Here is a 15,943-nt window from a genome sequence, read left to right on the forward strand (position 1 = left end):
ATTTTATATCTGAAAATAATCTTTTAATAACAAACAATTACTGTCCACAATACTCCTTTCATTACCATCACACCAGACATTTTAGACAACATTTGCATTTCTCCAAAAACACTTAAAATTTGGTTATGATGGAAATGACGGGAGCACATCTCATCCAGAAAAACAGAAGGACCGTTTGGAAATGTAATTAATTTTTTAAAACTTGCATTATTTCAAAGTAGCAGTAGGTCTCATCACCAACCCAGTCAATATGTGATCATTTTATTAATACACAAACAATTTTGTGTGTATTAATACACAAATTCGAAGTTAATTGAGCTAGCTAACTAGGTGTGAGGTTTTGATGTTGTGTGTGATGGTAATGACGTGAAATTGAACTTGCTAACACTACATCACACTTTATACAAAAAATAGGACGTGATAAATAGTGCAAATTTTCTGTATTCATTGAATGAATTACTACATTTCTCAAAATGTGTAGTATACAACATCTCACAATTTAATGCGACTTGGCCCAATATAGTGTGATGAAATGAACCAGAACAAGGTTGCTAGTTGACTGGACTGCCAAAAGTGTTAAAATCAGATTCATTTTCTCCATAGGGGAATTGATTTTTAACAATAACATAACCCTTTAAAGACAGGCCTACTATGAGCTACAAAGTTGGTATTCGATGGTATGTTTCAGCCCGCATTATTTCAACTTAAAATAATCATGTTTAATGGTGAAATACTTGGTGAAATGGTGAAAAACTACTTAATTACATAAACTACAGAAATCCTCACCAATCAAAAGAACTCTTTAGCGTTTCCAATGAAGCAGTGCAAATTATGTATTTGTATGCAATAAATGTAAAATATATAATTGCATACATAATCCACATCTTTAAATCGATTCATATTTCTCTATTGTTTTTAATTCATTTGTCATTTGCAATGCTTCATGGGATTGTAGATCTTTTTCAGTACACATCTTTGATTTTTAAACACTTGTTGTGGCTGGTTGGTTTGATTCATGGCTTATACATTTTAAAAACTTCCTATAGAAAAAATACTTCTGGAACCAAGTCCAGTGAAAAAGTGTATTATTGAGCACCACTTGCAGAGTATATTGTCATGTGACTGCAATCTTTTAAATGTTTAGTGTTGCATATATGATGTTGCTGTTTGAGTATGAAAAAGATCTGCAAAGTTACAAAGCCACTCCAAAGGGAGTTATTCTCTATATTAGTGTTGTCAAAAGTACCGACCGCGATACCAAGTCGGTACTGAAATTTAAAAAAATATGACGCTTTGTGCCACGTGTTTTTGAGTGGATTCATAAACACCTCTGATTGGCCTCTGTGTTCACACTCATCAGATATGTCTGTGATTGGCTACAATGATCAACACACGGAAGTGTTTGAATGTGAAAGCGTTTTGAAAGCGGGAGCATTTGAAAGCCTCCCATGTGTATCTGTGAAGAGCATCATTAATGTCTATTTACAACATGTTTTTGAAGTGTTGATCATTGCAGCCAATCACAGACATATCTGATGAGCGTGAGCAATCAGAGGCCAATCAGAGGTGCATACGAATCCGCTCAACAGTGCTCATATTTTTAAAATTTCAATACCGACTTGGTATCATGGTCGGTACTTTTGACAACACTACCCTATATCAGTGCGCATTGTTTCTGAACTCCCTGAAATGCCTCCATTATAGTTTTGAGTTTTCTTCCGGGAACGAATGCATCACAATATTCCTCATTTAAATAATTCCCACCAAAGGGATACACAAAATAAAGGGGCGGGTTAGTAGTGTGTTGAAACTCCAGTCACAACACACTGGTCCAACCGACCAATCAGAGCACATTGTGCTTTTTTGGAAGGAGGGGCTTCATAGAGACAAAAAATAAATACTTTTCCCAAAGCCAACTATAGTCACAAGTTCCGTCGTTATCAACACAATTCAACCAATCTTGGCGATCATAGTTGGCTAACGATGCTTTTGGGAAATGCACCCAACAGCATTACCAACAGACTGGAAAGAGAGGTGCTGCAACAATGGAAAATATGTGGAAAACCTATTCTATATACCCAAAAACAAAATCAAGACATTGTAAAAGGACATAATAGGTCCCCTTTTAATAGTAGACACAGACAGCAGTGTTTAAATTTTTACTTACCCACTTCGTGTCTTTTGCTGTTATAGATGAGCAAAGCATCTCCTCCGACAAAGACCTCATCTCTGCTCCCAGCCTCTCTTATCCTCTGGTGGAAGCTTCACCCTACGGCATCAAGCCGTGTGCGTCTTCGTACGCCGAGGTCACCAACGAAGGCTACGAGCAACTGGATGCAAAGAACTACCTGGAGTACGGCAGACCCAACAGCCAGGCCCTGAGTCCCCGAATTGAGATCACGCCCTCCCGCGAGCACTATAGTCATGGTCGAGACTCCCTCCAGAACCATCTCGTGAACACCAGCCCCAGTGCCGGGCTCACCGTGCCCGGTCACGATCCCCTGGCCTACAGGGAGTCGCAGTGCCTGAGTCCCGCCAGCAGCAACTCGTCCACCTCCTGGCACTCAGAGAACTTCTCGCCCTTTGCCTCGCCCTGCGTTTCGCCCAGCAACAGCCAGGCCACTGGAGAACTCTGCCCACGACTTCAGGGCATTTACACGGGTTCCCCTCGTACCAGTCCGGGCACTTCTCCGCGAACCAGCCTGGCCGAGGACGGCTGTGTAGGGCCGCGGTCTCCTTCCCCCCGGCCCGGCTCGCGTTCCACCTCCCCTCTATGCAAACGCACCTACGAGATGTACAGAAACCCCAACCTGGTTCCGGTGGCCCGATCACGCAGCCCGTCACCCCACGGTGGCCACGAAGAGCATCGCTCTTATGGCTCAAATAACCTCTCGGGGTCCATGAACGGGTTCGGGGTTGGCCAGGCTAGTTCCATTCCTACCAAGATCGTGAAGACTAACCAGCAGGTCTACCCGCTCTACCAAGACAACCACACTGAGAGTTACCTGGTGTCATGTGACCAGGATGTGAAGACCAAACCTGGCTCTGAACCTTTCTTCGTAATCCCTCAAATCTGGCCTAAACAGTTGGTGCCTGGCATATGCAGGTAAAAATGGTCATAATTTTCCTTCTATGCAGGGTTTGCTTGAAGAGGGACCCAACTTTGATAGGAATTAAAGGATTATTTCACTTTAAAATGAAAACTTCCCTAAGATTTACTCACCCTCTAGTCATCCTAGGTGTATAGGATTTTCATCTTTCTGATGAACACAATCTGAGATATATTAATAAATATCCTGACGCATCCGAGCTTTATAATGGCAGTGAATGGGATCAACAAGTATGAAGCTGAAGAAAGTGCTTCCATCCATCATAAACATACTCCACATGGCTCCGGGGGGTTAATAAAGGCCTTCTGAAGCGAAGCGATGCGTTTATGTAAGAATAATATCCATATTTAACAAGTTATAAAATAAAATATCTAGCTTCCGCCAGACCGCCTTCCGTATTCAACTTACGAAGAAAGTGTGATGCCTCTCGCAGTCCAAAACACCTTCTGTATACAAGTTATGAAAAAATTCGGAGTAAAGCTTGGGGTAGTTTTCATTTTAAAGTGAACTAATCCTTTAAATAATGATAATTATTTGCCTTTTTGACCATTACAGATTGGTAAATGATGATGACTGACATGCAAATGTATACATAATACTATTTAATGAAAATAAATTAATTTAGACTTTTATCCAACGCACCTACAGATGATTTATGTGTGAGATGCACTATATTTTCTATTTAAAATATATATTTATTTATTTAAAATGTATGAAAAATTCTGTCAATCAGCTGAGCAAGTATGATAATTGGTCCAGATAATCTTTAAATACATTTTAAAAATTAAAAAACAATATACACTACCGTTCAGAAGTCTCTTATGCTCGCCAAAGATGCATCTATTTGATTAAAAATACAGTAAAAACAGTAATTATTATTGCAATTCAAAATAACTGTTTTCTAATTAATATATATTGTAAAATGTAATTTATTCCTGTGATCAAAACTGAATTTTCAGCATCATTACTCCAGTCTTCAGTGTCACATGATCCTTCAGAAATCATTCTAATATGCTGATCTGATGCTCAAGAAACATTTCTAATTATTATCAATGTTGAAATTGCTGCTTATTAATATTTTAGTGGAAATCATGATATACCTATTTTTGTAGCTTTCTTTGATTAATAGAAAGTTCAAAAGAGAAATTGATTTTTAAATAGAAATCTTGCGTAACATTGTAAATGTCTTTACTGCCAATTTTAATTAGTTTAATATGCCCTTGCTGAATAAAAGTATTCATTTCTTTAAAAAAACGTAACACTTTCATGTACAAACGCATGTATTAGGTGTGCTTAATTTGATCTGGTATAAGTCACACATAACTTTTATAAGGTGATACATTCTGCAAAAACCTCCATGGCTCATGCACCTGCTGCACTTTTCATGCAACGAATCGGATATGTAAAGCAAATGAGCACGACTATCATCTTTCATCTCTCCCAGCATCCCCGTGGCTTCCCTGCCCCCGCTGGAGTGGCCCCTACCGAGCCGCACCGATCAGTACGAGCTCCACATCGAGGTGCAGCCCAAACCCCACCACAGAGCCCACTATGAGACCGAGGGCAGCCGGGGGGCGGTCAAAGCCCCGACTGGGGGTCACCCTGTGGTCCAGGTGGGTGTTCGTTCTGTTTTCTAGACGTGCGTGTGAAGGTATTTCCTAGTCATTATGCAGCGTGAGGTGATTTTGCCCCAGGTCAGGGCTATGAAAATGGCCATCTGCTCTTCTGTGTGCTGTCTGAGGTTTTATCCACCCTTACACAAATGAATGCATTCATTCATTAGTAGTGCATGCTAAGACGAGCATCACTTTCGCTACTGCTCTTGCTTACAGTTAAAGTCTCGAATCATAATTATTTAAACATCAGCTCATAACTCGTCCAGCACTGTTTATGTCACATACATGAAAGAGACCTCAAATAATGTGGATTTTTAAGCCATGTGTATGGACCAGAATATCATTAGAGACTTGGTAATTCAATTACTGAGTACCTAGCAAGCACCCAGAACACCCTAGCATCAAGGCTGATTTTATTTTATTTTATTTTTATTTGTTTTGTTTTGACATTTATTTGTATTACTTTTACATTTTTATTTTAATTATTGTACATTGATTTATTTTATTATATATTTTAAATAAAATATAACTAAATAAAAAAATTCACAATTCTGACATTTTTCCTCAGAATTGCGAGATTTAAACTCGCAATTGCATATAATTCTGAGTTCTTTTCTCGCAATTGTGAGTTTTTATCTCGCATTTCTGACTTTATATCTCGCAATTCTGACTTTATAATTCACAATTCTGACTTTATATCTCGCAATTCTGACTTTATATCTCGCAATTCTGACTTTATATCTCGCAATTCTGACTTTATATCACGCAATTCTGACTTTATAACTCGCAATTCTGACTTTATAACTCGCAATTCTGACATTATAACTCACAATTCTGACTTTATATCTCACAATTCTGACTTTATAACTCGCAATTCTGACTTTATATCTCGCAATTCTGACTTTATAACTCGCAATTCTGATTTTATAACTCGCAATTCTGACTTTATAACTCGCAATTCTGACTTTATAACTCGCAATTCTGGCTTTATATCTCGCAATTCTGACATTATAACGCGCAATTCAGACTTTATAACTCGCAATTCTGACTTTATAACTCGCATTTCTGACTTTATATCTCGCAATTCTGACTTTATAACTCGCAATTCTGATTTTATATCTCGCAATTCTGACTTTATATCTCGCAATTCTGACTTTATATCTCGCAATTCTGACTTTATATCTCGCAATTCTGACTTTATAACTCGCAATTCTGACATTATAACGCGCAATTCTGACTTTATATCTCGCAATTCTGACTTTATATCTCGCAATTCTGACTTTATATCTCGCAATTCTGACATTATATCTCGCAATTCTGACATTATAACGCGCAATTCTGACTTTATATCTCGCAATTCTGACTTTATAACTCGCAATTCTGACTTTATATCTCACAATTCTGACTTTATAACTCGCATTTCTGACTTTATAACTCGCATTTCTGACTTTATATCTCGCAATTCTGACTTTATAACTCGCATTTCTGACTTTATAACTCGCATTTCTGACTTTATATCTCGCAATTCTGACTTTATAACTCGCATTTCTGACTTTATATCTCGCAATTCAGACTTTATATCTCGCAATTCTGACTTTGTAACTCACAATTCAGACTTTATATCATGCAATTCTGAGGAAAAAAGTAAAAATTGTGAGAGAAAAAGTCTCAGTTACCTTTTTTATTTTTTATTTCATGACGGAAACAAGCTTCCATATATTTTTGTTACATTTTATTTTAATGTATTTATTTTTTATTTTAATTTAAATTTGTATTATTATTTTATATTTATTGTTATTTTTCATAGTGATTATTTTTATTTTTAGATTTTTGTCAGAGAGACTTTGGGGTTTTCGAGCAGGAGGTGTTACAATTTATTTTTATTTACTGCTTTTTGATTTACTTTCAGGTTCTTTAACTCTTCAGGAAGTTGTGTTTGTCTAGAGGTTTTACAGACGCAGTAATGGCAGCTGTGTTCTGAAGACACATGATATTGTTTGTTTACCACTTAAAGTTTGATGTTGCTCGGGTAACAGTTTATGTGAAAGCCCTCTTGTTGCTTTTTGCTCTCTCAGTGTAAACCATCTTTAATGGTCTTGTTAGCGGAGCGGCCAGCATCCTTCCGATGTCAGTGCTCTGGTAAAGATTGCAGACTGCCTTGGCAGAGCCAAAATGTTTAATGCTTTCCATTCCCTGGCGCTCGATGTGGTCAGTGCAGCCCGTCGCTGGCCAATCACGTGGCGGGGAGTTACTCAGGACTGCTCCTTCCTCTACTTTACTTTTCCGACCTCACGACTGACTCACCGCTCGCCAGCTGCCATGGCAACCAGGTTCTCAGATGGCCCATGGAAACGGCTGTGTTTACCCACTTCATGAGGCGCAGCCCTCGTACCTGACTCACTCACCTGTGTCTCAAAGAGACGCATTTAGACGTTTCATGCAGTATTTTTGGAATTCAGCTATCGTAATCAATTAAACATTATGTTGTTACTAAAAGGTTATTATTACTATTAATATTTTGGTAACACTTTATTTTACAGTGCCTTTGTTACACATGTTACATGTAGTTACTATAGTAATTACTATAAATTGTGCTTAATTACATACAACTAACCTAAACCACATCTAATCCTAACCCTATAGTAAATACATGTAGTTAATTATTATTACTCAGTACTTAAAAATATTATTAATATTATTAAATAATAATAAATTATTATTATATAAATATTATTAATAATATGCTATTACATATATATAATTAAAAAAAAAAATACAAATATTTTATTTGTTTTATTACTTTTAATGCATAGTTTATTTTTGTTTTATTTGTTTTAATTATGAATGTTTTATTTATTTATGCTTTATTTGTGTTATTTATTTTTTATTTATTTATTTGCTTTATTTATATATTTGCTTTATATATGCTTTTTATTTAATTTGTGTTTTATTTTTATTTTTTTATATATATGTATTTATTTTTGGGATAAAATATGACTTGGATAAGTTTTATAGTAGGTGTTGTGATATTTAGTCTTAAAAATATATATATATAAAATTTATTTGGATGGCATATTTTAAATAATTTTAATCTTAAATCTAATTGCACCCTTTGTAAGTTAGTAAGTTACTCTAAAAAATATTAATTACTAGCTACTAATTACATCTTCAACAGTGTAATTAGAATACTGTATAATTATTCTCTCTAAAAAGCAAACTCCATTTAATCTCACTGCTACCTAGAAAAAATAGAGATATTAAAGAGATCTAATTTATGATTCGTCTTTCTCAGATGTTGGACTTATCATGTTCTCTTGTGAAGAGTCTGTCTGCAATGCTCCAAATGCACACATTTCAACCCCCATGTCTGACGCGACATTGTTTTTTTTACCCACTTTTGTCCATCAAATATGAATTTGTAGTGTTGACACATGCCCTGCTCACTGTGCTTTTGAACTCCAGAGTAAATTTAGCTGCATCTTCATGCTCTGTGGTTTCTGCATACTTCCTTCCGATGTAGACGCGTTTTTTTTTTAAAGAGTGCACATCAAATTTGTTACCTACGTTTTTGTGTCATCTGCTTTCAGTATTCACATGACTCTGCCTGTGCAGTTTTGCCATGGTGATTTGAATATTTTCACTAAATCACAAAATGAGTAACGATGGTCTGTCTTTCTCTAACATCAATTCACTTGCAAAAGAAGAGATGAAATGTATTCATTTTGAAAGTGTCTTATGCTTTCATTTATCATATAATCTGTTGTGTGGTTTTGACATAAAATGAAGGCTGTTAGTCATTTAACAAAAGGAAGACATTCGATATCTGTCATGCCCCAAACTGTCTATTTCAGTAGGAAATATATCGGCACAGTAAAGAAAAGTGAGGTTGGGATTTTCAAGCATATGAATTGCCATTTACAAGGGTTGCACGTTCAGTACCAGTACCAGGTGGCTTGAAATCTTTAGTGTTTGCAGAAATCATCATTGCTTTGTCATCAAAGTGCCCTTGAGCAATGCATTATCTCTAATTGTAGGGATTGTCCCTACAATTAGTTAACCTCAAGTTGTTTCAATAGAAAAGTTAAGCTCGCTAAATGATCAAGTAGCTTTTTCGCCCTCATATTATATCAAAACTGGTCTGTTTCCTGCACAAAGCCCTATATCCTTAAATTACATTCTCTAAAATCTTTGTGAAATACATGTAGTTGAAAGGTAGTTTTGTTGTGCACCTTATCTTGCTCATCTACAACAAAATGACAAAGCCATAGTTGTTTTTCTCATTGGACATGCCATGTTTTGCATATGAAAATGTGGCCCATTTGCCTCTGTGTCGAACAGGGTTTGAAAGCCCTTCTGAATTATTAAACTTCAGTGCAGGAATTCAGACACAAACTAAGATGCATTTGTGCAATTTCACATTCATATGCATATGCATAACCCCATTTTTAAATTTACAGCCACTGTGGGTTTAATACTGTATGATTTCCAGAATGCCATTCAGTTTTTGATTTGAATTTAAGAATTTATCTTCCACGATCAGTCAACAGACACTGGCAGGACCCAGGCCACAAACTTTGCCACAGTTAGAGCTTGTGAGTGACTCATGGGTTTCCTGTAGAGTTTGAGGAGATGAATCTGTGAAGGGTGAAGATGTTTGCAGACAGCACACGCCCTTCTGGCTCGAGGTCAAGGTTTCTGGAGATGCTAATGTTTCCAGCAGATCTGTGCTTCCCAACCAGGAGCGCAGACCTTCTGCCGCACTATTCACTATAAATATAAACACTGTGCTATTCATCAAAATAATTATATTATAATATTGGCCATAAGAGACTTCTATCCAGAACATTTAAAGGATCATTTCACTTCAGAATGAAAATTTCCTGATAGTTTACTCACCCCTATGTCATCCAAGATGTTTATGTCTTTCTTTCTTGAGTCGAAAAGAAAAGAAAACATTCCAGGATTTCTCTCCATATAGTGGACTTCAACGGGTTGAAGGTCCAAATTGCAGTTTCAATGAAGCTTCAAAGGGGTCTACGTGATCCCAGACGAGGAATAATCTGTCGTTTTCTAAAAAAATAAAATAATTTTTATACTTTTTAACCACAAAAACTCATCTTGCACTGCTCTGTGATGTGCCACGCATTACGTATGCAGTTAATTGTTGTTAAAAAGTATATACATTTTTATTTATTATTTTTAGAAAATGACCGATCGTTTCGCTAGATAAGACCCTTATTCCTCGTCTGGGATCGTGTAGAGCTCTTTGAAGCTGCACTGAAACTGACATTTGGACCTTCAACCCGTTGAACCCCAGTGAAGTCCACTATATGGAGAAAAATCCTGGAATGTTTTCCTCACAAACCTTAATTTCTTTTCGAACTGAAGAAAGAAAGGCATAAACATCTTGGATGACATGGGGGGTGAGTAAATTATCAGGAAAGTTTAATTCTGAAGTGAACTAATCCTTTAAAAAAATCCCAAACTTTTGAACAGTAGTGTGTACTATATATGCTTATATAGCACTTGTCTGTGTGCAGTTACGTGGATACCGTGGCAAGGAGCCGCTTGGTTTGGAGATCTTTATTGGCACGGCAGATGAGCGAATCCTGAAGCCTCATGCTTTCTATCAGGTCCATCGCATTACGGGCAAAACCGTCACCACCACCAGCTACGAGAAGATCATCAACAGCACCAAAGTCTTGGAAATTCCTCTTGAGCCAAAGAATAATATGAAAGCAATGTGAGTACACAATACGGATGATGGTTCTTTCAGATATATGCATTTAACATGATGGTGTCCACTTTTTTGGGGTTTAAAATGTGCATAGTAAAAATTGCTTTTTAATTCTTCCCAGAATTGATTGTGCCGGGATTCTCAAGCTTCGGAACGCAGACATCGAGCTGCGGAAAGGGGAGACGGACATTGGGCGTAAAAACACTCGTGTCCGACTGGTATTCCGTGTTCATATTCCCCAGCAAGGAGGCCAGCACGTGTCTCTGCAGGTTGCTTCGCATCCCATTGAATGCTGTGAGTAAATTTAGACTTAAAGGTGACCTTTTACAGAGTACTGATTTTGTTTTTGGGGTCTTCTAGAATAGGTTTTAATGCGTTTTTTTCTGTAATTAATTGCGATTAAAAACATTAGGGTTTTTAATATTTTTATTTTGTAATAATTTCACAATTACTCTCCAAATTAATATTTGTTTAATGGCATCTTTTTATGAATGAAGGCCAGTGTCACTGATTCTAACACTGGTACTGATGTCTCTTTCACATCACATTTATTAGGCTTTAAAAAAATTTAAGTGAACTTAAAATCTTCACATAAACCCATTATAATAAATGTCATATTTACCTGTCTAACAGAAAATATACAGAAAGTTATCAAACACTTTACAGTCTTCACTGGATAAAGTATAAATGAAATATAGATTAATCCTGATTAAAGCTACAATTTTCTCTGTTATCTTTGTTTTCTTTGATTAAAATTAATGACAGACATCACAGCAACTGGTTTATTAGGCTGCTGTCACTTTAAGAGCAGCCGCACATGACGCTAACATTTGACTCTAAGACATTATCACAACTCTTTAAGACGTTATTTAACTCATTTATGACTGCTCTTATGAGGATACTAGTCAAAACAGTCATTTTGGCATAATTCTGTGTGTTGTTTTTTTGTTCAAGCGTGAAAGAGAACTCGATACTGGGATGCGTCTTTCTGTGCACACGAGTCATTTGTGTCACATGACACAGCATTCACAGACGGCGTGTTCTCGTGTGTCTTGTGGTGCTTGAATGGTTTAAAAGCATTTGCGTGAATAAGAGCGTGATCATACAATGTAATGCTAGCCAGATTTTGACAGAATTGCGTTAAAGTCCCTGTAAAGTCATTTTAAAGTATGTGTTCTGTGTTGCTACCCCACTGGAATGATGGTCAGATGCTCCTTAAACTGATGTTTCCATTAACGTTTTATTCGTGACACTCATGTAGACACCGTAAGAGCTACAGCAAAAAACAAAAAACAAAAACAAACAAACACTATAACTCTTACACAAACCCAACATAAAACAATACAGTTACACAACAGAAGAAAATAAACTCGTTTACCTTATAACCCTCTAGTGGGATGCACAAAATACAATAGGAGAGAAACGGCAAGCTGCGTCCTTCAATCAGCGTACACACACACACACACACACACACACACACATACACCTGGCGGAAATGGGCCCCACTTTATACGGTCCAAATGTGACGCGCATAGGTCGCGCATCAAGTCGCTTACCAAAATAAAAGTCCCTTAAGGAAGCTTGATACAAATGGATCGATGAAAACTCTCCTTTAAGTTAACCATCCGTTACACTCCCACCAAATCATGAGTTATAATAAAACAAAATGATTTCAAAATTACAGTGAAACTTCAAACAATACAAATACAGTTTAAAAAAAAAAAAAAAAAAAAAAAAAAAAAACACAACATTTAACAACTCCCCAACAATAAAACCAACTTCTGAACAGGACGTTCAATAACAGAAGGCCTACCAAGACATTGTCCCTTCTTTCCAAAACTTTTGTCACCAAGACGAACTCTGACTCTCCTCACAAGTCCATCTGAATCTATGGTTGTTTCTACAATCCTACCTAATGACCATTTATGCCTAGGTAGATCATTGTCCTTGACAATCACTATATCCCCGATTAAAAGATTTCTCTTAGGGGTGTGCCAACGCTGTCTGACAGCAATATTTGAAAGGTACTCTTTACGCCAACGACTCCAAAATTGTTCAGCAAGATACTGAACCTGGCGCCACCTTTTCCTAGCATAAAGATCTTCTTTAGTGAACTTGCCTGGGGGAGGTAAGGCAATGGTTGATTTCATGGTAAGAAAGTGATTTGGTGTTATAGGTTCAAGACTATTTGAATCATTTAAATTATCAACAGTGAGTGGGCGACTGTTTACAATTGACATTGCTTCATAAAGGAATGCTCTTAAAGATGAATCGTCAATCCTTTCAGAAGCAATTAAAAGCGTAGACTGGAGAACACTTCTAACAGTCCTAATCTGTCGTTCCCATACACCTCCAGAATGACTTGAACATGGTGCATTCATGACAAAGTCACACTGGTTCTCAGACAAGAAATTATTCAGCTTCTCTGTGTCAAGTTCTTTGAGAGCTTCAGTCAACTCCTTCTTAGCACCCACAAAGTTACTTCCTTGATCAGATTTTATCTGCCGAACTGCTCCACGTAAGGCAATAAAGCAACGCAAGCCATTAATGAAAGAATCTGTTGACAAAGAATCAAGCATCTCAATATGAATGGCACGGGAAGAGAAACAAGTAAAGATCAATCCATATCTTTTATACTCTTTTCGTCCTTGTTTCACAAAAAATGGGCCAAAACAGTCCATACCACTGTAAGTGAAAGGTGGTGAAGGATTTACTCTCTCTGGAGGCAAGTCAGCCATCTTTTGCGCTTCCGTTGGTCGCCTGTGTTTTCTACAAGTCACACAATTCCGCACATAAGATGCTACAGTACGATTGATGCCTGGGATCCAAAAACCCTTTGAACGGATTTCATTGATGGTAAACCCTTTACCTTGATGCTTAACTCTTTCATGGCAGTCAGCTATGATCAACCTTGTAATATGATGGTCTTTAGGAATAATTGCAGGATGTTTGAGTCGACTACAGAGAGAAGAATTACTTAGTCGTCCTCCCACCTTGAACACACCATCAATGTCAAGAAATGGGTCAAGGTTGTACAATTCATTGTGAGATGATAACTGGACACCTTTGCTTAAGACTTTCAGTTCATGATGAAACACATGCCTTTGTAAAAGTTTAACAATTAGGCACTCTGCCTTTTCTCTTTCATCAACTGTAGAGAGACTGCTTGATTTATCTTTATTAATTCGTCGTTGAATACGTGCAATTGCTCTAACCAAATTGGACCAAGATGAAAACTTTAACAGACGATCTACAATAGATTCCTGTTCCACTGCCTTTGTGTTAAGTGTTTGAAAACTTCTGACTTCAGAGTCACTTGAATGTAGTTCTGGAACTTCAATAGGAGGGAGTGCCATCTCCTTATTCCATAAGAACCCTGGCCCTGTGAACCAGTTAGATGAAATCAGTTCATCCACAGTAAGACCTCTTGAGACATGATCTGCAGGATTGTCCTTTGTTGGAACATATCTCCATTGCTGTGGAACTGTACTTAAATGAATCCTTTGTACTCTGTTAGCAACAAATGTGTGGAATCGCCTGGCTTCATTATTGATATATCCCAGAACAACCTTGGAGTCAGTCCAGAAAAACTCTGTGATGTCAATATATCGAAGTTCTTTTCTAAGGACTTTGCTGACATTCACTGAAACAACTGCGGCTGTCAACTCCAACCTAGGAATAGTTGTGATCTTTAAAGGAGATACACGGGACTTTCCCATGGCAAGAGCAACATGGACATCTTCCCTTTCATTTTTCAATCTCAGATATGAGCACTGTCCATATCCACTAGTACTAGCGTCTGAAAAATGGTGCAGCTCTACTTCTTTTACCTTTCCAAACCCAGGAGGAGCATATGTGCGGGGAATATTCACTCTTTTCAAGTTGCTCAAATCTCCTTTCCAACACTCCCACCTTGGCTGCAACTCGTTATTCAGTGAATCATCCCAACCAGTACCCTGTCTGCATACTTCCTGGAGTATTTTCTTACCATGAAGGATGAATGGAGCCAAGAATCCTAATGGGTCATACACCGATGCAATTGTAGATAAGATTCCACGTCGAGTTGCTGGCTGTTCCTTGAGACAAATATCAAACTTAAAACAATCAAGTTCCATGTTCCACTGAATCCCCAATGTTCGCTCTGTCAAGGAGTCATTGAATGAGAGATCAGGTTCTTTTACATTAATTACTCGTTCAGAGGGAGGAATACTTTCCAGGACAGATTTATCATTGGACACAAATTTGTGAAGTCTAAGGCCACCAATGGCACAGAGTTCTCTGGCTTCTTGAGCGAGCTGAATTGCATCCTCTGCTGTTTGTACACTTGTAACACCATCATCTACGTAGAAATCATTCATTACAAACTGAGAGCCCAAAGGGTACTGTTCTTTGTTACCTTCAGCCAGATGCTTTAGTCCGTAATTCACGCATCCTGGAGATGAAGATGCTCCAAAGAGATGGACAGTCATTCTGTACTCTTTAGGTTGTTCTTTCAAGTCTCCATTTCTCCACCACAAGAAACGCAGAAAATCTCTGTCTGCTTCATGTACATGGAACTGATGAAACATTTTCTCAACATCACATATTAAAGCAACAGGGTGCTGGCGAAATCTAAGAAGAACACCAGTCAAACTGTTTAACAAGTCAGGTCCTTGAAGGAGATGATCATTTAAACTGATTCCATCATACCTTGCAGAACAGTCAAAAACTACTCTCAATTTGCTTGGTTTCTTGGGGTGGTAAACACCGTGATGAGGAATATACCATTTGTTACCTTCACTCCCAACATCTTTCACTTCCTCTGCCTCTCCTCTTTTAATGACATCCTCCATAAATTCCACATAATGCTCCTTGTATCTTTGATCCTTTAACAATTTTCTCTTTAGATGGTTAAGTCGTACAAGAGCCAGCTGTCTGTTATCTGGCAAACAAGGCCTTTCTTTAAAGGGCAAAGGCATTTCAAAGTGTCCAAAGCTATTTTTCCTTATACCATTACTCAACTTATTCAAAAATATGATGTCATCTTGGGATAAAGTTTTATCATCATCAACATTCCTAAAGTCAGATTCTAAAACACGAATAGCATCTGCTGGAGTCAATGGAGGAACTTCTTTGGCAGAAAGTCTGTGACAGAGACTAGAAACACCAGAGGAATCAGGCTTGGGTAATGAAGGTCCAACAATGCTCCAGCCTAGATCAGTTTTAACCGCATAAGGTTCATCATACTCTCCTACAATCACTTGTCTTGGCGCCAGTGCTCTAGCACAATTGTAGCCAATCAAAAGCCCAGCCTCACAGTCCTTCAAAGAGGGTATCTCTTCAACCATAGGAGAAAGATGGTTCCAACGTTTAGCTGTTTCACATGTAGGTATATGTGCATGGTTAACTGGAATGCAGTCTTTAGTATAGACAGGAGGGAGATCGATATAAGTGGCAGAACTATAACCTCTTACACGAAGTCCTGAAATCCTTTCACTCTT

The 15,943-nt window shown here is 37.6% G+C and overlaps 1 protein-coding gene across 3 annotated transcripts in view; it reads left to right on the plus strand.

Moving 5' to 3' along the window:
* Positions 1 to 15,943, plus strand: part of nfatc2a (nuclear factor of activated T cells 2a) — a 52,502-nt gene that overhangs the window by 3,996 nt on the left and 32,563 nt on the right. For all 3 annotated transcript variants that reach the window (XM_048177602.1, XM_048177601.1, XM_048177600.1), the window contains 4 exons: positions 2,194 to 3,106; positions 4,555 to 4,723; positions 10,267 to 10,469; positions 10,585 to 10,757. In XM_048177602.1, the coding sequence (XP_048033559.1) occupies positions 2,194 to 3,106; positions 4,555 to 4,723; positions 10,267 to 10,469; positions 10,585 to 10,757 (1,458 nt within the window). The remainder of the gene's footprint in view (positions 1 to 2,193; positions 3,107 to 4,554; positions 4,724 to 10,266; positions 10,470 to 10,584; positions 10,758 to 15,943) is intronic.

This window comes from Megalobrama amblycephala, linkage group LG24 (assembly GCF_018812025.1).
Source record: "Megalobrama amblycephala isolate DHTTF-2021 linkage group LG24, ASM1881202v1, whole genome shotgun sequence".
In the NCBI taxonomy this organism is placed as follows: Eukaryota; Metazoa; Chordata; class Actinopteri; order Cypriniformes; family Xenocyprididae; genus Megalobrama; species Megalobrama amblycephala.